This window comes from Heteronotia binoei, chromosome 3, assembly GCF_032191835.1.
Source record: "Heteronotia binoei isolate CCM8104 ecotype False Entrance Well chromosome 3, APGP_CSIRO_Hbin_v1, whole genome shotgun sequence".
Classification (NCBI taxonomy): Eukaryota; Metazoa; Chordata; class Lepidosauria; order Squamata; family Gekkonidae; genus Heteronotia; species Heteronotia binoei.
Window position 1 is genome coordinate 179331238 of NC_083225.1, and position 23701 is coordinate 179354938.

Here is a 23701-nt window from a genome sequence, read left to right on the forward strand (position 1 = left end):
CACAGTCACAAAAAAACCCAAGTGCCATCAGGAGGTCCACTGGTGGGGCTAGAAGTCCTCCCACTGTGCCCCCCAAACACCAAGAATACAGAGCATCACTGCCCTGGACAGAGAGTTCCAACAATACGCTTTGGATAATAGCCCCTGGTGGACCTCTGCTCCATATACTTATCCAATCCCCTCTTGAAGCTGTCTATGCTTGTAGCCACTGCCACCTCCTGTGGCAGTGAAGACAATACATACATGTATCAAAAACATAAATTTGCTAGATTCAACTCCAGTAGCACCTTAGACAACAACAGGATATTGGGGGTATAAGCTTCTGAGAACCCAGTTCCCATTCAAAAATTTATCCCAAAAAACTCTGGTTGGTTCCCAAGATACTATTGGATTCAAACCTAGCCGTTCTGATGCAGACCAACACGGCTGCCCTCTGAAATTAGATATATAAATTTGGCACTCAGGAAGGAAGGAAGGAAGGAAGGAAGGAAGGAAGAAAGAAAGAAAGAAAGAAAGAAAGAAAGAAAGAAAGAAAGAAAGAAAGAAAGAAAGAAAGAAAGAAAGAAAGAAAGAAAGAAAGAAAGAAAGAAAGAAAGAAAGAAAGAACTCCTCTTGCCCTGTTGGAGATCCTGTTGGAGTTTGCAAGTTCCCTGCCCAAAGCCATGAAATAATGGACTGTTCGTTTATGTGGTCTGGCATCTTAGCTAGTTCAAGTTTAGAGACCCGATAGCAAAGCCTGCACGTATTTGCCACCAGAGCTAATGCATAATTAGCTAGTGCCTCTCCTCAAAACACACCCGAAGTTTCAAAAAGATTGGACCAGGAGGTCCAATTCTATGAGCCCCCAAAGAAGGAGCCCCATCCTTCATTATTTCCAAATGGAGGGAAAGCGTTTAAAAGGTGTGTGGTCCCTTTAAATGTGATGGCCAGAACTCCCTTTGGAGTTCAGCTGTGCTCATCACACCCTCGCTCCTGGCTCCACCCCCAAAGTCCCCAGATATTATTTGAGTCGGAGCTGGCAGCCCTAGTTGTTCATGGCCAGTACTTGGATGGGAGACCACCAAGACGTCTTGTGTAGCCGGAACTCCTTTGCATATTTATTTATTTATTTGTTTGTTGTTCGTTTATTTATTTATTGTAGATTTGTATTCCACCCTTTCCCAATTTGGGCTCAGGGCGGATCCCAACATATCGAACGATTAAAACCAACAATCACACTAAAACAATCAATAAATAAACAGTAAAGCAATCAAACAATCGGGCATATTAAAAGTTAAAAACAGTTAAACCAGTAACTTGGATTTAACTTAGGCAGTGTGGATAATGTGGACACTTAAATTCACAGCTTGGTGTCCAAGAGATGTCAGCTGTATCAACTGTATCAGCCTGATTTCCTCCAGTCCAGATAGTAGTCAATAACAGTATTGGGAGGCCAGGTAGATGGTATAGCAAGATAAGGACACCCGTCCACCTCAGCCAAAAGCCTGGCGGAACAGCTCTGTCTTACAGGCCCTCCGGAACGGCAACAAATCCAAGAGGGCCCGAACCTCTATAGGGAGCTGATTCCACCAGGCTGGGGCCAGGACTGAAAGAGCCCTGGCCCTGGTCAAGGCAAGGCGAACGTCCCTTGGGCCAGGGATGGTCAGGAGATATTGAGTGACCGATCGTAATGGCCTCCAGGGCTCATATGGGAACAGGTGGTCCCTCAGGTATGCTGGTCCCAGGCTGCACAAGGCTTTAAACGTCAGTACTAATACCTTGAAGCGGATCCGGTACTCGATTGGTAGCCAGTGCAGACTGTACAGCGTCGGCCAACTGCTCGCCCGTACAGGCGATTCAGTCAGCAAACGTGCTGCTGCGTTCTGCATCAGCTGGAGTTTCCGGGTCAACTTCAAAGGCAAGCCTGTATAGAGTGAGTTACAGTAGTCCAACCTGGAAGTGACTGTTACATGGATCACTGTAGCTAAGTCCCAAGGAACCAAGTAGGGCACTAGTTGCCTTACCTGACAAAGATGGTAAAAGGCAGATTGTGCAACTGTTGTGACCTGGGCCTCCATAGAAAGGGTGGCATCCAGTATCACACCCAGACTCCTCACCTCCTGAGCTGGCACAAGAGATGCACCATCCAGGGTGGGGAGTCAGATGCCCGATCCTAGCCCCCTACGACTCATATACAGGACCTCCGTCTTAGTTGGATTAAGCTTCAGCTGGCTCAATTGCAACCAACCAACCACTGCTTCCAATGCCCTGGTTAGATGGTCTGGGGCAGGGTCTGAGTGGCCATCGATCAACAGATAGCGCTGGGTGTCATCTGCATACTAGTGACAACCCAACCCAAAACCTCTGGCAATCTGGGCAAGGGGGTGCATATAGATGTTAAACATCATCGGCGAGAGAATAGCTCCCTGTGACACAACACACTCTAGTGGGTGACGCAGGGAGGTTTGCTCACCGAAAGCCACCCTTTGTCCCCTACCACGGAGGAAGGAGGAAAACCACTGCAAGGCCACTCCCTGGACTCCGATGTCAGCAAGACAGTGGGTCATTAGATCATAATTGACTGTGTCAAACGCTGCTGAAAGATCTAAAAACAATAGCAGCGCTGACCCGCCTTGATCCAGGTGCCTTCTATTAGGCCACACCCCCCCGATGTAGCCAATCCTCCAAGAGCTTACAGCACTCTTAGTACAGGGCCTACTGTAAGCTCCAGAAGGATTGGCTACATCAGGGGTGTGTGGCCTAATATGCAAAGGAGTCCCTGCTACAAAAAAAGCCCTGGAGACTGCTAAGGAAGATGGGGATTGCTGTGCAAAGGAAGATAATCACAAGTTACCTCTGTTCATCTCTTATCTTGAAACCCCCTTGAGGAGTCACCATAAATCAGCTATGTCTTGATGACACTTAACTGTTGATTAGCTTGGAACTCAAAACATCTGAGGACAAATTTGGAAGGATATTTAATCAGAGCATGATAGGAAGATCTCCTGTCCAAAGGCTTGAGGTCAGCGGGAGTTCAACAGTCTTACCCAGAAAAAGAACCACCTTGGATGCTGTGCTTAAAGCACATACGTTGTGTTAATTGGGATATTTCCATGTGCAACGCTGGATCATCATCTCTTGCTTCGTGCACAGCTGCACCATGATGTTTCTGTTAACTCACGAGAAGCCGTGACATCGATGATTTGGGACAATTACACCCCATGAAATCAAACCAGGATGTTTCTGGTTTTATAGGCATCCTCATATAATTAATTAGCAAAGCAAATTTTCAGATTTGGAAATCTTTCTCTCCCCACCTCCCCCGGGGCAGGTAGAGGAAGAAATAACAATGATATGCACAATCGGCGGATAGGAGAGACAAACAGAAGCTACCTTCCAGAGTATTCCTGAAGCTGAAATTGGCCAATTTGTCCATAGTCCCAGCCTCGTATTCGGTCAGACTTAAACAGAATTCGACATCTGCTGAAGATGGAAGCCGGGGAGTCCGATCTTTATCGTGATTCCCAGGATTTCGGAGCAACGGCCCTTCGTTCGTACCATTGCAGAGTTCTTGCCGAATGTTGTACTCTTCGGATCGACTGCAAATCACCTGTGGGTTTTTTAAAAAAGTTTCATTGTGTGGTTGGGTGTATGGCTGATCTCAATCCATGTATTTATTCAAAAAAGCCCTATATGGCCTGGGACCTGTCTACCTCCGGGACATTCTTTCCCCAAATGCGCCTCAGAGAGCACTGTGATCAAGCTTACAAAATCTCTTAATGATCCCCGGGCCAAAAGATGGTCAGCTGTCCACCACCAGGGCAGCAGCCCCTAACCTCTGGAATGCTCTCCCTGGAAACATCAGGGCCCTGCAAGACTTACCACAATTCACAGGCCTGCAAGACAGAACTGTTTAAACAGTCTTTTAACATCTAATGGAGGCGTCCAGTACTTCACCACCCCACAGCATTAATATCCTAACTCAGGGGTGGCCAACGGTAGCTCTCCAGATGTTTTTTTGCCTACAACTCCCATCAGCCCCAGCCGGCATGGCCAATGGCTGGGGCTGATGGGAGTTGTAGGCAAAAAACCATCTGGAGAGCTACCATTGGCCACCCCATCCTAACCCAACCCAAACAGAAATGCAAGGCACTCAATAACATCCAATAATGTCACAGTAAACAGCACTAATCAAGAATCAATACTAATGCCATCTAGGGATTAAAATTGTATACGTTTGAGACATTTCAATAACTTATTGTGATTTTATTGTAATAATTTAATTTTATGTTGTTTTAATTGTTGTTAGCCGCACTGAGCCCATCAGGGGAGGGCGGGATACAAATAAATAAAATAAAATATTCCCATCCTCACGAGTGCCTTCCAACCAGTTCCCATAAGCAATAAATTACAATAAAATAGGCAACACAGCCAGGATTTTTAAAGAAACATATTTAAGCATGCAAATTCCTAATTCATAAATTCATAGAGTTGAAAGGGACTTCCGAGGCAATCTAGTCCAGTGGTTTTCAACCACCAGTCCATGGACCAGTGCCGGTCCACCAGAAATTTCTGCTGGTCTGTGAAAGGAGGGAATCAGAACGGCATCCCCCCCTCCCCGCATGAAACTCTCCCCACTCTCCCTCCTGCCAAAGTCTCTGGGATGGGTTGGCTGGAGGGAGGTAGAGCTGCCTTGCCTGGTGCCGGGCTGGGGCATTCTGTGGTTTTTATTTCTGCCTTAGCAGTCCCCAAAATAATGATCCTCTTTTCAGCGGCCCCCAAGTATAAAAAGGTTGAAAGCTACTGATCTAGTCCAATCCCATTCCCTGCACAATGCAGGAAATTCAAAAACACCTCTCCCCCACCACACTGCCAGTTATCTCTGTTCCAAGCCCAGAAGTTGACAACTCTCCAACCCTCCAGGATCCCTGGCCAAACTGGCCTGGAGAAAATTGTTTCCTGGCTCTCTTTTCCCTTCCCCAACCTCACTTTCCTCAGGATCCACACCCCCAAATCTCTAAATATTTCCAAACCTGGAGTTGGCAACTCTAAATATGTGATAAGATTTGACCAGCCTGTTCTATCCTGGTCAGGGAGTCAACAACCTACTGAATATGCTTTACATTCCCTCCCCCAGTTTCTTATAAGTGAGATAAAACCTAAGTCTTCAGATTCCCTGGGAACAGATCTTTAAACAGAACTGGAAGTGACATCATCGGACAGTGCGCATTGCACAAATGCCCAGCCCTTTGGCTGGCCAGCTGCACCCAAGGCCCCCACTATTGATCAGGTGTGCCTGGTAGGCTTCCCAATCTCCAGGTCCCAGCAGGGGATCCCCTGGTTTTACAGGCTTCCCCCCCATCCCCAGCCAGCTGGCTGGCAGAGGAAGCCTCACCCCCACAGCTACCATGCACCTCTAGATCTCGGGCAGGTTTAGAAACCTGCAAACAGGTCTGTTTCAAAATGTGTGTGTGTGTGTGTGTGTGTGTGCCTTTAAAGTTGATCAGGAAGAAGGAAGTACTTCATGGGGAAGGGTCAGCAATACAGTCCGTTTGTTTTTCTTTCATTTCAGAACAAATTACAGTGTGTGTGTGTTAGAGAGAGAGAGCAGGGTAGCCCCTGTTCTTTTAGATATGTCGTTGTGGAGGAACCAAACTCAGTAAGTGTGTGTGTGTGTGTGTGTGAGAGAGAGAGAGAGAGAGTTGCCAATCCCCAGGTTTGGAGGTCCCCCCCACCCCACTTTAGGGTCATCAGAAAGCGGGGGGGGGGGAGGAGGGAAATGTCTATTGGGCACTCTATTATTCCATATGGAGAATGATTCCCATAGGGAATATTGAGGAATTGATCCGCAGGTATTAGGAGCTCTGGAGGGGGGTGTTTTGAGATAGAGGCACTGAATTTTCAGTATATCATCTATTGCCTCTCCCCAAAATACCCTCCAAGTTTCAAAAAGATTGGACCAGGGGGTCCAATTCTATGAGCCCCTAAAGAAGTTACCCCTATCCTTCATTATTTCCTATAGAAGGAAGGCATTTAAAAAGGTGTGCTGTCCCTTTAAATGGGATGGCCAGAACTCCCTTGGAGTTCAGTTATGCTTGTCACACCATTTTTCCTGGCTCCGCCCCAATGTCTCCTGGCTCCACCCCCAAAGTCCCCAGATATTTCTTGAATTGGACTTGGCAACCCTAGCACCTGGGCTGGGTGGTTTGGCAGCCCCTTCTCCTCCCATGTCCCCCCTGGCTGCAGGGGGGCTGAAGCATGCTGTGCTGGGGTGTGGGCCTGGCTTGGTCCTCCAAGGCCCCACCACCCAAGGAAGGCAGGCTGCCAGCCAAGCTCTACACCACCCTGCCTCTCCCTGTCTCTTGCGAAGTGGGAGAGGGATGGACAAGGGACAGGCCAAGCCATGCATTTGGGTCAGCATGAGTGGGGACACGGAGGGGGCCCCTGCAGCACTGTGGCGTCCCAGGTGGCTGCCTAGTTCTCTGACTCCCACATGCCGGCCCTGGTCAAATGTAAACTGGGTTCCGTTTCTTTCTGAATTTTTACTTCTTTTACACATTTCTTGGTAAGTATAGAAAAAAGTAAGAGCTCAGTAGCTCCTTCAAAGCTAACACCATTTGTGCTAGGGTACGAGCTTTTGTGAGTCACTGCTCACTTCTTCCAAGCTCATGAAAGCTCCTGCCCTGCCATGAGCTTTGTTAGTCTTTAAGGAGCTCCTGGACTCTTGCTGTTTTCTACTGCTACATGTCAAGATAGCCTGATTCTGCTCAAAGACTGATGGGTCCTGCCTGTCAAGAACAGGCCTGCCTAAAATCACGATGGGCCAAATGTAGGGTTCCCAAGTCCAACTCCCAAAATATCTGGGGACTTTGGCGGTGGAGCCAGGAGTCTTTGGGGGTGGAGCCAGGAGACAATGGGGTGGAGCTAGGGGGAAGGGGGGGAAACGGCGAGCCGCCCCTGCGCAGCTGACGCCTCTTCTCTGCTCGCCGTGGTTGCTCCTCCGAGATGGGCTCAAGTTGAGCCCATCTCGGAGGAGCAGCCACGGCGAGCGGAGAAGAGGCTGCCGCGCCGCTGCCGCCTCGCCCGCTCCGCCTCTGGGGTGGAAGCGGAGGGGGGGTGGAGGCGGGCCGGGGGCGTGCCTAGAAGGGCCCGGATTCGCGGCTCGCCATGCTCCTGGCCTGCCTTGCCCTCCCCTGCGCTGCTGCCGCCTCTTGGCTGCTACTCTGAGATGGGCTCAGCCTGGGCTCATCTCGGAGGAGCAGCTGCAGTGGGAGGGGAGGGGAGGGGGCAGCAGCGGCGCGGCGGCCTTGCCGGCTCCGGGATGCGGCAGCTGGCCATGCTCCCCAGCGCCATTTCCACCCCCTCCCCCCGCTTCCATTTTTGGGGGGAGCGGGGAAAGAGGGTGGAAATCCTGGGGTCCCCCGCCAGGGCGGGAGGGTTGGGAAGCCTAGCCAAATGCTGCTAAGTTATTTTCCTTTAGTGACCCCTCCTTTCCTTTATGGCTGGTAATTGCTGTGAAAGAAGTAAATTGGGCCTTCCCAGACAGAGGTGCGAGGGAGTATGAGCCGTGCATGTAAGCAAGGCCAAACGGTGTGATAGCTAGCCTGGGAATGTATCTTTTGTAGTTATGTGTGAACGCTCTCGTACTACCCTCCCCGTAGGAATTCTTTTGAAGTGTATCTTATAATGCTTGTATCAATGTATTGGCTTCATTCTACTCAAGCGTTCGGCTTGAGCCACAGTTTCATCGATGACTCCTTGTTGAATCCGTCTACTTGACACTACAAGGCAGACTAACATGGCTACCCATCTTGATCTATCTTGCTAAGCGTGGCTGAAGCAAAGTACCTGTAATAAAAGAAACAGTCCTTGACAGATCTCACTCGGGAAAGAGGCAGTTATGGGACTCGATTTCTGCTTTTCCTAAGTGTTTGTGTAGGCATATAAACAAAGCTTGAAGTTTTTCATAAGATGTGAAAGATCCAAGTCATTAAGAGCCTTAAAGGCGACTGGCAGCACTTTGAACTAGGCCTGGAAATTTATCTTTATTTCAGTGGTGAGGCAAAATTCCTCCTGGCTGCTTTAAAATGATCTCTTGGGAACTACAGGAGAAAAAAAGAGCAATGAAGAATAGCTGCTTCTTATAATAAATGTCCTCTTCAAAATTTAAATCAATGCAGTTCCCCAGTGGGCTTCAAATAATCAAACTTGCTCAAGAATCGTTGCTTCCTCCTCTACGGATGCTATTTTTTTCCCCAGTGAAAGCAAAGGAATGGAATATCCCCAAGAATGAATGGTTCCTCAAAACACAATTGTGAGGGGTTTGAAATGCAAAGAGAAAGGATATTGGCATTATAAACTACTATTCTGAGTTACATTTTCTGTAGGCGTTCTGTATGAATACAAGCATAGCTAGCTTCAAGAGGGGATTGGATAAACATATGGAGCAGAGATCCATCAGTGGCTATTAGCCACAATGAATTGATGGAACTCTCTGTCTGGGGCAAGTGATGCTCTAATTCTTGGTGCTTGGGAGCGACAACAGTGTGAGATCTTCTAATGTCCTGTTCACACTGATGGACCTCCTGATAGCACCTGGGTTTTTTGACCACTGTGTGGCACAGAGTGTTGGACTGGATGAGCCATTGGCCTGATCCAACATGGCTTCTATTATGTTCTTATGTAACACCCTTCTCGGGGTTGCCAGGTCTGGAAATTTTGGGAGGGTGGAGCCTGGGGACAGTAGGATTTAGCGAGGGGAGGGACCACAGCAGGGTCTAATGCCATAAAGCCCATCCTCCAAAGCAGCTACTGAAAGACAGTTTGGTGTAGTGGTTAAGTGCATGGACTCTTATCTGGGAGACCCGGGTTTGATTCCCTACTCCTCCACTTGCAGCTGCTGGAATGGCCTTGGGTCAGCCATAGTCCTCACACAGTTGTCCTTGAAAGGGCAGGTTCTGGGAGAGTTCTCTCAGCCCCACCCACCTCACAGGTTGTCTGTTGTGGGGGAGGAAGGTAAAGGAGATTGTGAGCTGCTCTGAGATTCAAAGTGGAGGGCGGGATATAGATGCAATATGTTCTACTTTTTCCAAGGAAAGTGATCTCTGTAGTCTGGAGATCAATTGTATTAGTTGGCAGGGCTTTTCTTGTAGCAGGAACTCCTTTATATATTAGGCCACACCCCTCTGATGTAGCCAGTCCTCCAAGAGCTTACAGGACTCTTAGTACAGGGCCTCCTGTAAGCTCCAGAAGAATTGGCTACATCGGGGGGAGTGGCCTAATATGCGAAGGAGTTCCAGCTACAAAAAAAAAAAAGCCTTGATAGTCGGCAACTCTGCCCCGTCTCAAGGGCATAGCCTGGCAGGGCTGACCCTGCTTAGCTTCCAAGATCTGACAAAATCAAGCCAGCCTTACATATCCAGGTCAAAGTTTACGAAATGTACTATAGATCAGTGTTCCCTCTAAACTGAGTTAGCGTGAGCTAGCAGATAGATTTTTAGCCTCCAGTTCATACATTTTTGTCTTAGCACAAGAAGCGTGACCCCAGAATGGAATAATTTATGCAGTAGCTCACAACTTCAATGCCAGTAGCTCACAAAATAGGATTATTGCTCACAAGACTCCGCAGTTTAGAGGGAACTGCTATAGACTATCTCCAAAATACCCTTTCCTGTAACATCTTAAACCATTCTAGCTAGCTATTCTAGAGAAACGTCTGTGCCTCTTGAAGCAATTGACCAGCGTTTTGGCAGTCATAGTAAATTAAGCACTGGGTGAGTGGTCTTTCGTCTTTCACATTTATTCGCATTCTAGATATGATACAAGGTGTGTGATTATTATACTGTAAGCTGTGGCAGAATTTATCTTAGGTTGGCCCTCTTTATGATCTTAACCAAACTCTTTATGAAATCGGCTACAAGAGCTCTTTCTGAAAGTAGCCATACTCTTAGGATATCAGCACAAAGAGTTCTTCAGCTCTAAGCTCCTCAAACACCTTAAGCCATATTGCTCTCCGAGAAAAGCATAAGTGGGTTAATGTGTGAAAGTTCATAAGCTGTCCCAGGGCAGGAACATCCTTATTTGGTATGATCCTTATATGGTATGGCAGGAAGCAAGAGAACTAGCCCTTTGTATAAGTAGGTTAAAGGTAAAAGTGAACTGAGGACAATGTTTTCAGTTGGCAGTATAATTGTTTATATTAAAATGCAGCTGGAAGTTTTCTGGAATTCATAACATTAGATGAAATAGAGATAAGTGATAAAGTTTTCCTTTAAAAGCCCTGGGCAGTTGAGCACAGGCTGCTGGTCTGCACAAGAGGCTCCCTCTGTGTCGATCATGCCGAGCTAATATACTTAGAATCTGGGCTGGCCAGCTGTTTAAGTCATCTCTTGTTTGAGGCCTCAAACATAGCCTAAGTGCTCAAACAGAGTAAATGCTCAGACTTGGAATATAGAACATAGCATCTACTAGAGACTTGGGACTTAGATTTTAAATGGGAAAATGTAACTAATAGGATGAAGTCCATGTTGGGACTTATATTTTTCAGTATACTCTCTGCTTTATTGTATTTTATGCTTTATGCTTGGCTGAATTCTAACTGTGCAACTGTTTTCTGTTTTGCTTTTCTATCCATATATTTTAAGCCTTCTATCTTAAGGAGAAACTGAAATGTATTAAGTTTATCTAACTGTTTTGTTTTGCTATGCATATATTTTAAGCCTTCTGTCTAAAGGAGAAACCTGGAGTCTAATAAACTGTTTTGCTTTTCTAAACTTGGAGTCTAATAAAGTTTATCTATGAGGTCTTAACACTTATTAGCGAGTATGTATTAGCCTTCTGATAACTGCAGGTTGTTTTGGTTTCTAGGTTTTTGGTTTTCGGTTTGTGTTGCTGTGGGTACAAATAAAATCCCGCAACATAAGCCTGTATATATTTAGTTCAAGATTGTTAATCATTGACTGAACGCGGCTTCAGCCGCTAAGGAGAACTGCCTCTCTTCAAAACACACCAGGGGGTCCAATTCTACAAGCCCCCAAAGAAAGTGTCCCTATCCTTCATTATTCCAAATAGAGGGAAGACATTTAAAAGGAGTGTGGTCTCTTTAAATGTGATGGCCAGAACTCCCTTTCAAGTTAAGTTGTGCTTGTCACCAGGGCTTCTTTTGCAGAAAAAGCCCAGCAGGAACTCATTTGCATATTAAGCCAAACCCCCTGATATCACCATTGTCTCACACACAAAAAGCCCAGAAGGGACTCATTTACATATTAGGCCACACCCCTCTGATGTAGCCAGTCCTCCAGGAGCTTACAGAGCTCTTAGTACAGGGCCTACTGTAAGCTCCAGGAGAATTGACTACATTGGGAGTGGGTGGGGTGGGGGTGGCCTAATATGCAAATTTGCATCTTAGGCCAGACCCCCTGATGCCAAGTTAGCTGGAACTGTGTTCCTGTGTGTCCCTGCTTAATAAAAGCCCTGCTTGTCACAACCTTGCTTCTGGCTCCACCCCCAATGGCTCTTGGATCCACCCCCGAAGTCCCCAGGTATTTTTTGAGTTGGACTTGGCAACCCCATCTTAAACATAGTCTAGTACCGCTGCATTATAGTTGGCAAATATAGGAAAATAATCGGTCAAATAGAGGCAAGCAGCCAATTCAGTATGCCAAAGGGAGACCAGACATTTGGGGTGAATATTCGACAAATATTCGGATGCTTCCAAAATAATCAGAGAACTCATTCTTTTGACTGCAAGAGTAGAGAGAATAGAATACAAAAACCATGCATGTGTACTGAATTAAGCCCAGCCTGTGGCCGACGTAGTTCATCACTAGCCATCACCGGAAGCTTCGATAGCAGTGCAAGAACCTCAGGGCAGCAGATGTGAGATAATCCACACTCATTAAAATCCCCCCCATAATCCATAGGTTTTAGCTCAGAAGCAAGAGAATTCTTAATTCCTTCTCAAAGGGCATCATCGCATAGCCTGGCTTTTGTCCCCTATATGGATAGCCAATCCCTGCTGGAATTTCGCAGCAGTTATGAGCTCGAATTTCCCCATGGTAACACATTCGGCTGTTTTGTGACACCGAATGTGCAGAAGGGCCTTTTCTCTGATCGGGTCAGCAACAGGTCACCTGTTGGTTACAATAAAAGGTCCCCTTGTTCTTGACTTAATTTCCTGCCCCGCTATGCTTTTCTGTCTTGAAGGAGATTGTAAAGCAGTGATTCTGATTCAGGAGGGTTGCCGTGTTGGTCGGAAGCACGTGTCGGTCTGACACCGGCTAGTCATAATCCAGGTTACTTGTTGCATTTCATCATTTGTAGTTCAAGATTCCTTTTCTTTGGCATTCAACCTTATCTGCCTTTCAATCCATAAAACAGAACAAGGTTTGAGTCCTGTGGCAACTTCAGGACCAACAAAGTTTCACTCAAGGTATAAGCTTTTGTGTGCATGCACACTTCCTCAGATATAATGGAATGGAAAATACCAGTCCATACATATAGGTAGAGTAAAAAGTAAAGGTAGTCCCCTGTGCAAGCACCAGTCGTTTCCAGCTCTGGGGTGACATCACATCACAATGTTTTCATGGCAGACTTTTGTTACGGGATGGTTTGCCATTGCCTTCCCCAGTCATCTATACTTCCCCCCTAGCAAGCTTGGTCCTCATTTTACTGACCTTGGATGGTTGGAAAGCTGAGTCAACCTTGAGCCGGCTACCTGAACCCAGCTTCTGCTGGGACCGAACTCAGGTCGTAGGCAGAGAGCTCAGACTGCAGTACGGGAGGTTCACCACTCTCCGTAAATTAGCATACAGCATAATCAGGGCTTTTTTTGTAGAAAAAGCCCAGCAGGAACTCATTTGCATATCAGGCCACACCCTTGATGCCAAGCCAGCCAGAACTCACAATCCTCTCTGGTTCTCACCACCCTGAACAATTTAGTGTCATCTGCAAACTTGGCCACTTCACTGCTCACTCCCAACTCTAAATCATTTATGAACAAGTTAAAGAGCATGGGACCCAGTACTGAGCCCTGCGGCACCCCACTGCTTACCGTCCTCCACTGCGAAGACTGCCCATTTATACTCACTCTCTGCTTCCTATTACTCAGCCAGTTTTTGATCCACAAGAGGACCTGTCCTTTTACTCCATGACTCTCAAGCTTTCTAAGGAGCCTTTGATGAGGAACTTTATCAAAAGCTTTCTGGAAGTCAAGGCAGCTTTCTGGAAGTCAAGGTAAACAACATTTATTAGGTCTCCTTTGTCCACATGTTTGTTCACCCCCTCAAAGAAATGTAACAGGTTAGTGAGGCAAGATCTTCCCTTACAGAACCCATGCTGAGTCTTCCTCAATAACTCATGTTCATCAATGTGCCTGCTCAGGCGGGCAAGGCAGCTGGCTCCCTTCCTGGAGCGCGACAATCTAGCAACGCTGATCCATGCTACGGTCACCTCGAGGTTGGACTACTGCAATGCCCTCTACATGGGGCTGCCCCTGTGCCGAACCCGGAAATTGCAGCTGGTGCAGAACGCCGCCGCCCGGTTGTTATTGGGGCTCCCAAGGTGGGAGCACATCCAGCCGGGACTTCGGGCTCTGCACTGGCTGCCAATATCCTACCGAGTTCGGTACAAGATGCTGGTTATTACCTTTAAAGCCCTATATGGCCTAGGACCTGTCTACCTGAGGGACCGTCTCTTCCCACATGTTCCCCAGCGAGCACTGAGATCGGGAACTCAAAATCTCCTGGTTGTCCCCGGGCCAAAAGAAGCCCGTTTGAAAGCTACAAGGGACAGGGCCTTCTCCATAATGGCTCCATCTTGGTGGAACCAGCTGCCGGAAGAGGTAAGGGCCCTGCGGGACCTTACTCAATTCCGCAGGGCCTGTAAGACAGCCCTCTTCCGGCTGGCCCACAACTGACCGGCACTGAGTACTGAACACTGAACATCGAATTTGAATTGAGCGTAACTTAAGTCCGCTGAATGATTTTAATGTTTTATGTATATAACAAATGTTTAGATTTTTAACTATAAATTATGTAATGTTAATCTTAATGCTTAATTTTATATTTTATGTTAGTTTTACATGTTGTAAGCCGCCCTGAGCCACCTAGTGGGAAGGGTGGGATATAAATCTCAGATAAATAAATAAATAAATAAAAATTTCTGTCCTTGATAATGCTTTCTACCAACTTTCCCAGTATTGAAGTCAGACTGACTGGCCTCGGAGCTGCTTTTCGCGCGATCAGGGGATCAGTGTGTGTGTGTGTGGGGGGGGGTGCCTTGAAAGAGTCCCAGGAGCACAAGGTGGGTTGGAGAGAGGGAGGGGGAGGTGTCGTGGAGGGGGCGGGGGCCACCAGAGCCACAGGGAGATCAGAGGCTGCCTGAGCAATAGTGGCGGGGAGAGCGGGGCCGCGAGAGCAGAGGGGAGAGTGGGGCTGCCACCGCCAGGAGGGACCATACAGGTCAAAGGGGTGTGTGTGGATGGAGGGGCCGTGCCTTCCAGCCCCTTCCCACCCCCGTGGCTACAGGCCTGCGTAAAGCTTGCTCTGACTCTAAATGCAGACTGATATTCAGGCCCTGTGTTTTTAATTTTACCATTGTGCGCTCCACATAATAGAATATTTATTTTGATAATATTTCATGACCTGTAGCTCGACCCTTGTAGCATTTCACCCTTCTTCTCTTGTCCTGCTCCGCAAGGCGTATAGGGGAATTAGGAGGGCCTGTATGGCCCATCCACTTCTATGCAGATCTGGGTCACCAGACATGAACACACATGTTCAGCTGGGTGAATATTCTTGTGAGTCATGCTTTTGATACTCTGGAAGGTGATGATGTATGTCATGAGAGCCAGTTTGGTGTAGTGGTTAAGTGTGCTGGCTCTTCTCTGGGAGGACCAGGTTAAGTGGTTAAGTGTGCTGGGTAAGCCATAGCTCCCACAGAGCTGTCCTTGTAAGGGCAGTTTCTGGGAGAGCTCTCTCAGCCCCACCTACTTCACATGGTGTCTATTGTAGGGGAGGAAGGCAAAGGAAATTGTAAACCACTCTAAGATTCAGAGTGAAGGGCAGGTTATAAATCTGCCGACATCATCATCATCATCATCTTCTTCTTCTTCCTCGTTGTCTTCTTCCCACAGTTGTGCCATCCGCTACTGAAGCGAAGGACAGTGTGGCAGACCATTCAAAAAGACAAGAAGTGATTTTCAAAATTCTCATTATTTAAGCTTTTTTTAAAAAATGCATTTAGCTCTTGTACTATTCCAGATTTTTTTTTTTAAATGTGAACAATGGAGCTCACATTGTTTCTCCCTCAAGCACCTTGCGAGTGGATTCAGAAGCACCCGGGCATCGTTGTCACAGACGATGCAGAAGAGTAAGTAAAAAATCTGGTCTTCTCTTCCTGTTGGTATGACAACAGCATCTCTCCTTGGCACCTCTCTGTGTCTCCAAAGGAACACCCACCTCTACATCTATTCTAACCTCCCTAGAACACATTCTCTTCAATGCTCGGCCCCCTTCCTGCTCACTCCCTGCAGTGTGGGAGTCACATCTGTGTGGCATAATCCCATGCTGCGTAGGCGCATGTGTGAATCACATGACCAGGTGGGCAGGGCAGATCACATGGGCCGTTCCCAGCTGCCACCTGTCCTTCTGGTGGGATATCAAGGAAAGACTTGTGTGATTGGGAGCCAGTTTAGTGTAGTGGTTAAGGGAGTGAACTCTTATCTGGGAGAACCGGGTTTGATTCCCCACTCCTCCACTTGCACCTGCTAGCATGGCCTTGGGTCAGCCATAGCTCTGGCAGAGGTTGTCCTTGAAAGGGCAGCTGCTGTGAGAGCCCTCTCCAGCCCCACCCACCTCACAGGGTGTCTGTTGTGGGGGAGGAAGGTAAAGGAGATTGTGAGCCGCTCTGAGACTCTTCGGAGTGGAGGGCGGGATATAAATCCAATAACTTCTTCTTCTTCTTCTTATTGCCCCTGCTTATGTGTTTGTGCTGTTGATAGGAGCCCCATGAATCATGTGCTTACACAGAAACAGCAGTTATGCTGTGGCACATAAGAAGAGCCCTGCTGGATTAGACCAGTAGCCCATCTAGTCCAGCGTCCTCTCTCACAGTCAGTTCCCCTGGAGGTCCAGTAATGGTACAAAGGCAGAGGCCTTCACAAGAACATAAGAAGAGCCCTGGTGGATCAAGCCAGTAGCCCATCTAGTCCAGCGTCCTCTCTCACACATAGGGCTGCCAAGTTCCCAGGCTGGGTGGGGCTTCCCCCGCCTGGGAGGCTTCCAACCCACTGGCTCACATTGGGCCAGAAGGGAAAATCCACCCACATCGCTGGCACAATGATGTCACTCACAGTGACATCATCCCGCCGGTGACATAGCACGCTGGCCGCTCGAGGGACTTCCAGGAAAGCTCTATGGTTTTCCCGGGTGCTCTAGCAAATTTGGAAGGGAAAACTCTATGGAGGCTGCCGGGGACTTGGCAACCCTACTCACACAGTGGCCAACCAGGTCTGCTGGAGAGCCAACAAACAACAGGGCATAGAGGCTGAGGCTTTCATAAGAATATAAGAAGAGCCCTGCTGGATCAAACCAATGGTCCATCTAGTCCAGCATCCTGTCTCACACAGAGCCCAACCAGTTCCACTGGAGAGCTAACAAACAACAGGGCATAGAGGCTGAGGCCTTCATAAGAACATAACAAGTGTCCTGGTAGATCAAACCAATGGTCCATCTAGTCCAGCATACTGTCTCACAGAGCAGCCAACCAGTTCCTCTGGAAGGCCAACAACAGAACATAGATTTTTTTGTAGAAAACGCCCAGCAGGAACTCATTTGCATATTAGGCCACACCCACTGATGTCACCATTGATTGCACGGGGCTTTTTAAAAGAAAAAAGTCCAGCAGGAACTCATTAGCATGTTAGGCCACTCCCCCGGCACCAAGTCAGCTGGAACTGCGTTCCTGTATGTTCCTGCTAAAAAAAAAAGCCCTACTGCCCCCCCAAAAACCCTACTGAGTTATTTCCCACTCCAAGCTATGGTGGGAAATTCCCCTTCCCTCCCAAAACAGCAGCCTCATGTACTTACTAGACGTTTATACAGGAAGAAACAAAGGGTAGCTCTAGGAATTGGCAGAAACTTTATGGTCAAACCATAGAGGCCTAGCATCCCAGCCTGGGAAGTTCCTTCTTTAACCCATCCTCCGAGCATTATTGAATGGCAGTAATAAAACTATTTAACATATTGGCTTTAAGAAAGGGGGGAGGCGGGTCGGAGACCATGATATGTTTTGGAGAGCTCTAATGGCAGAAGCCGGGAAATTGGTCAGAAGTAAACAACAAGATTGTCAACACACAGAGAACGTGGCTTGCAAATGCATTTGCCTCCAGAGGAACAGCTTTTGGCTGAATTTTCTTTTAAAAAGGTAAAAGGTTGTGGGGGGGGGGGGGAGAAAGAAGTCTACGTTTCACCATGCATTCACAGTTATCCCTGTTGCCATGGCAACTTCTCAATGGAAGCAAATGTGTGCTCCTTCCTTGAAGAAAAGGGGGATGCTGAGTTAGAAACAGACACTTGCCCGTTTCCTCCCCCAAAAGCAAGCTCTACAATTCTCAAGTATTCCCCCTGTGCCTGGATTTCTCCCATCTCAGTGTCATTATTTTGTAACAGTTTAAAAAAAAACAACTTTTTTTTTTGCCAGAGACGATGGCCTGAAATTTATTTTCCATGAAAGAAAGCTCTCTCTTCCTCATTTTCTTTTCACGCTTTTGCTTATTTGCCAATTCAATTTCCACAACGCTATGAAAAGCCCTTCATTCATCCTCTCGGCCAGCCTTTATTTTCATTTTGTTAGCTCCTTGACAGAGTTCTGGCACGCGGCGCGGGAGATTCAAGGCCTCCTTGATGCCACACTCACTCCTTTGTGGTGCTTACCGAGCGTGAGGCTCTCATCTCAATTATGCCGGTAGGAATCTGAGAAAAGCCAACTGAATTCAGAGTTGCTCCAGAAGAAGGGAGATCAAAATGGTCTCCGTAGATGGTGTGAAAACTTCCGTCTACCTTATTCCTTCTATCTGCCTTATTTAGGGTTGCCACCCTCTAGATGGCACCTGAGATGTCACGCCAAATACCACCAAGGCCCTGCGGTATTTAATGCAATTCTTCAGGGTCTGTAAGGCAAAGATGTTCTGCCAGGTTTTGGGCTGAGGACAGCAAAGGTTCTGTCATAACCAGCCTCTTTCCCCTCATCTTCACTTTGCCCCCCTCTTCTCCTTCCTACAAGTCTAGAGTGGAGTAACAAAAAAAAGTTATCTCCATCTAAGATAATGTAGCCAATTTTTTGCTTTTAATTGTTTTTGATAACTCACTGAAAATGTCAAGACAGTGTGCGATTGCAATAAAAAAGGCCAAAGCCATGCTGGGAATTATTAGGAAGGGAACTGAAAACAAATCAGCCAGTATCATAATGCCCCTGTATAAATCGATGGTGCGGTCTCATTTGGAATATTGTGTACAATTCTGGTCACCACACTTCAAAAAGGATATAGGGTTGCCAAGTCCAATTCAAGAAATATCTGGGGACTTTGGGGGTGGAGCCAGGAGACTTTGGGGGTGGAGCCAGGAGACATTGGGGTGGAGCCAGGAACAAGGCTGTGACAAGCATAATTGAACTCCAAAGGAAGTTCTGGCCATCACATTTAAAGGGACAGCACACTTTTAAAAATGTTTTCCTTTCATAGGAAATAATGAAGGATAGGGGCACCTTCTTTTGAGGCTCATAGAATTGGACCCCCTGGTCCAATCGTTTTGAAACTTGGGGGGTACTTTGGATAGAGGCACTAGATACTATACGGAAACTCTGGTGCCTCTACCTCAAAAATAGCTCCCCCAGAGCCCCCGAAACCTCCAGATCAATTCCCCATTATACCCTATGAGAAACAATTTCCATAGGGAATAATGAAGACGTTTCCCTCTCCACACACACACACCCCTTCTCGCAAATCTGATGTAGGGGATTGCCCTCTCTACTCATCAGCCAGCTTATTTCAGCAACAGACACAGACACAGAAAGTTGAAGCCTTTCACCACGTCTGGAGGTGCAAAGGCACATGGTCCTTTGGGGCGGGGCAGGAAGCAGCCTGGGAAAGCTCTGGCTGCTGCGATAGAGCTGGGCGGGAAGGGGAGGGGCAAAGAGAAGCTGCTGCAATCGAGGTGAGAAGGGAAGGGAAGGGAGGAGGAGAAGCATTGGGGATCGGTGGGAACGGGAGAGGAGAAGCTGCTGGGATCGAAGCTGGGTGGGAAGGGCTGCCATTCCCCCCGCTTTCTGAATTTTTGGCCAGCGGGGGGAGGAGGCTCCAAATCGGGGGTCCTCCGCCCAGGCGGGGGATTTGGGAAGCCTAAAAGGATATTATAGCATTGGGAAAAGTCCAGAAAAGGGCAACTAGAATGATTAAAGGGTTGGAACACTTTCCCTATGAAGAAAGGTTAAAATGCTTGGGGCTCTTTAGCTTGGAGAAACGTTGACTGCGGGGTGACATGATAGAGGCTTACAAGATTATGCATGGGATGGAGAAAGTAGAGAAAGAAGTCCTTTTCTCCCTTTCTCACAATACAACAACTCGTGGGCATTCAATGAAATTGCTGAGCAGTCGGGTTAGAACGGATAGAAGGAAGTACTTCTTCACCCAGAGGGTGATTAACATGTGGAATTCACTGCCACAGGAGGTGGTGGGGGCTACAAGCATGAACAGCTTCAAGAGGGGGTTAGATAAAAATATGAAGCAGAGGTCCATCAGTGGCTATTAGCCACAGTGTGTGTGTGTGTGTGTGTATTGGCCACTGTTGGACTGGATGGGCCATTGGCCTGATCCAACATGGCTTCTCTTATGTTCTTGATGGTTGTACATCACTTAGAGCCCTACATTGCAGGGGGAATAAGTGATCCATAAATTAAATATGTTAAATAAATAATATAGTTGATTTCCAGACAACAGATAGCAGTTGCCCTGGAGAAAAATGACTGCTTGGAGAGTGGAATGTGAAGAAGAGGAGGAGAGGAAGAAGAAGAGGAGGAGGAGAAAGAAGAAGAAGACTGCAGATTTATACCCTGCCCTTCTCTCTGAATCAGACTCAGAGAGGCTTACAATCTCCTATATCTTCTCCCCCCACAACAGACACCCTGTGAGGTGGATGAAGAAGAAGATATTGGATTTATATCCCGCCCTCTACTCCGAAGAGTCTCAGAGCGGCTCACAATCTCCTTACCTTCCTCCCCCACAACAGACACCCTGTGAGGTGGGTGGGGATGGAGAGGGTTCTCACAGCAGCTGCCCTTTCAAGGACAACCTCTGCCAGGGCTTTGGCTGACCCAAGGCCATTCCCGCAGGTGCAAGTGGAGGAGTGGCTAATCAAACCCGGTTCTCCCAGATAAGAGTCTGCACACTTAACCACTGTTCTGGGACCTGGGTATTTGATACTTCCATATGATCCTGCCCATGCTTAAAGACTATGTGTTGAGGTGAAGGTCTATGTGGGAACAAGGAAGATGTTTTCCAATTTCAGAATGCCTCCCCAGTGATAGCAATTCAGGACAATTGGCCTCAGTGGCCCCACTGATGCACCTCCTGATGGCACCTGGGGTTTTTTTGGCCACTGTGTGACACAGAGTGTTGGAGTGGATGGGCCATTGGCCTGATCCAACATGGCTTCTCTTATGTTCTTATGTGACACAGAGTGTTGGAGTGGATGGGCCACTGGCCTGATCCAACATGGCTTCTCTTAAGTTCTTATTTTTTTTAGGGTGGGGGGAAATCTGATTGCCCGTATTCTCAAACAGAAACAAAGATAAAGAATAACCGTGAAGCAATAACTAAGCAATGTCAACCACTATATTGACATCAATTTACATCGCAGAAGAATCATTCGTAGGTTCAACTGAAAAACTCTAATGAGGTACGACTCTTAATTCACTCTTAGCCCAATGAAGGTACACTCCATCTCTGAAATTGCACGTCATCCTTCTGCTAAGTAAAGGATGGCTTTTTATCACGTCTCGACGCTTGAAGTTGGAATAATTGGAAAAGTCTCTATTGCAAGCCCACACATTAAGAATGAACTAATTGGAGTCACAGAGCACTTTAAGAATTGGTGAACTCTTCTCTCCCTTGTGGCTTTATTGGACTATGAGTGAATTAAGAGTCGCACCTTATTAGAGTTTTCCAATTGAACCCATGCACGATTCTTCTATGATATAAATTGATGTCAATGGAGTTGTTTATATTGCTTAGTCATTGTTTCCTGGTTATTCTCTAGCTTTGTTTCTGCTTCTTTTGCAGATACTCTCTAGCAGGGCTGGACCTAGACTGTCTGGCACCCTAGGCAAGGCTCCAGCGGGCCCCCCCTGCACTGATAACATCACTAAGTCACATGGGAGCACCCAGTTCAGCACCCCCAGAAGGCCGGCACCCTAGGCAATCACCTCGTTTGCGTAGTGGCAGGGCCGGCCCTGTTTGGTGTAGTGGTTAAGTGTGCAGACTCTTAGAACCGGGTTTGATTCCCCACTCCTCCACTTGCCCCTGCGGGAATGGCCTTGGGTCAGCCAAAGCTCTGGCAGAGGTTGTCCTTGAAAGGGCAGCTGCTGTGAGAGCCCTCTCCAGCCCCACCCACCTCACAGGGTGTCTGTTGTGGGGGAGGAAGGTAAAGGAGATTGTGAGCCGCTCTGAGTCTTTGATACAGAGAGAAGGGCAGGGTAACAATCTGCAATTCTTCTTCTCTATTCTCATATAGGCAGCCTGCAACAACGAATCTGCAGGGATCTGGGATGACAAATCAAGCTTATTCCTGGCACATACACCCTCCCTCAAACACAGGCTTCCCAATGCAGTGTAGTTCTACCTTCTCTTCCACACTAGCCAAAATCCAATCAAAGGCCAAAAGGGGTGGGTCTGTGGCTCAACGACGGAACATCTGCTTGGGATAGAGAAAGTCCCAAGTTCTATTCCCAGCATCTCCAGTTAAAAAATTAAGTAAAAGATACTGGATTTGAAGAAGATATTGGATTTATATCCTACCCTATAATCTGAATCTCAGAGTGGTCACAACCTCCTTTACCTTCCCTCCCACAACAGACACCCTGTGAGATAGGTGGGGCTGAGAGAGCTTTCCCAGAAGCTTTCCTTTCAAGGACAATTCTGCAAGAGCTATGGATGACCCAAGGCCATTCCAGCAGCTGCAAGTGGAGGAGTGTGGGTAAATGTCCTCCTCACCCCCACACTCCCTTGCGCTTACCTGCCATGAGGAGAAAAAAGAGGCCGAGCTGAGAATATTCGGATTGGTGGGGTGCCTGCCTCCCATGTATTCATCTGTACAGATGGTACAAGTCTCAGCATCTCTCCAGTCCCAGTAGGGAATGGTGAAGTTCTCATTCCCTGTAAGCTTCTGGATCTCGTTTTCCCACATGAGCAAGAAGAGTCGATGCCAAGGAAGAAAACCCGGTGCCTCGTGGGCAAAATCAATGTCCCGCCATACGTTGGTGCCCCCTAGGAGGGTGTCCCGAGACACGTAGTAGTGCATCCAGACAAAAAGGTCATACAGGTTGATATCCCGGAACATTGGGTTTGAGCCATTATTCATCTGGCCGTATGTCCCGACGGCGATGACAAAGTCCCGGCTAGTGGTTTGCTTGGCCAAGATGAGGTAGGCAAGGAATTGATTCTTCTCCTCGGCACTGATCCGGAAGATGTCCTTCCTGATTCGCAGCCTCCGCTCGGTGCAGTTTGGGCCCACAAAGTTGAACTTGCAGTCCCCACAACTGAATCCCATAAAGTTACCCGAACACTGGCACGTCCTGTTGTAAAACACGGAAGGCCAGTCTTCCCGGTCGTCCACTCCCGAGAAGGGGTACTGAGGACCAAAAGGGGCATCTGAAAGAAGGATATCTCGGCAGGATCCTCTACCGGAAAGCTGTCCACAGGGGGACCCATCTCCGGGCCAAATTGGGCAGCACTCCTTCCGCAGCAGGCTGTCTGAATTGGCGCAGGCCCGAGGGAATTGGCTAAAGCCAAGAGGGAGAATGCCCAGTAGGACCCCGATGAAAAAGAGAGACATCCTCTTTCCACAGCAGGATTCTTTCTGTCCGGCTGATTGGCCCAGTGGCTATGAATAAACTGTGATCATTATCACAGTCCTGAGAAGGAGAGGCATTCCCTTCATGCAGTGGGAAAGTTCTTCCCGCATAGTTTTTTTTCTGACTGTCAGCCGGTTTCCCTGCAGTTTCTCATCCATGCACACATGGACTTTTTTTCTGTTAATCTGATTATCACATGTTCTGGGTGATATCCAGGTCGCTTTTGTTAGTTTCTCCCCCCTCCCTTTGGCTTCAGACATAGAGTCTTATTATAAAGCCCTCATCTTCTGCTTAGCACATGATCGCTTTCGATGCGCTGATTCTGGCGGGTGTCATGCCTGGTTGCATACAGGAAACTTGAAAGTTTTGAAGGACAGCTCGTCAAGATTACCTCGGGGAAGAACGAGGTGGCGGGGAAGGGAGGGGGAGAAAATAAAACAGGAATCCGAGCAACAAAGCACCCGGATCTGCAAAGTGAAAAGAGTGCAACGAAACTGCAGACTGCAAAAGAATCTTGGGCTGAAGGAAGAGATAATTTCACGCAAGTTCCCAGAGAGGCACAGGGGTTGAATTCTAGCAGGAGCTCCTTTGCATATCA

At 47.7% G+C, this 23701-nt stretch overlaps 1 protein-coding gene across 1 annotated transcript in view; it reads right to left on the reverse strand.

Annotated features, from left to right (window-relative positions):
• Positions 1–23155, reverse strand: part of TYR (tyrosinase) — a 52113-nt gene extending 28958 nt beyond the window's left edge. The window contains exons 1-2 of the mRNA XM_060235194.1: positions 22266–23155; positions 3373–3589 (exon numbers count right to left, since the gene is read on the reverse strand). Of these exons, the coding sequence (XP_060091177.1) occupies positions 3373–3589; positions 22266–23084 (1036 nt within the window). The 5' untranslated portion in view covers positions 23085–23155. The remainder of the gene's footprint in view (positions 1–3372; positions 3590–22265) is intronic.
• Positions 23156–23701: the final 546 nt, after the last annotated feature.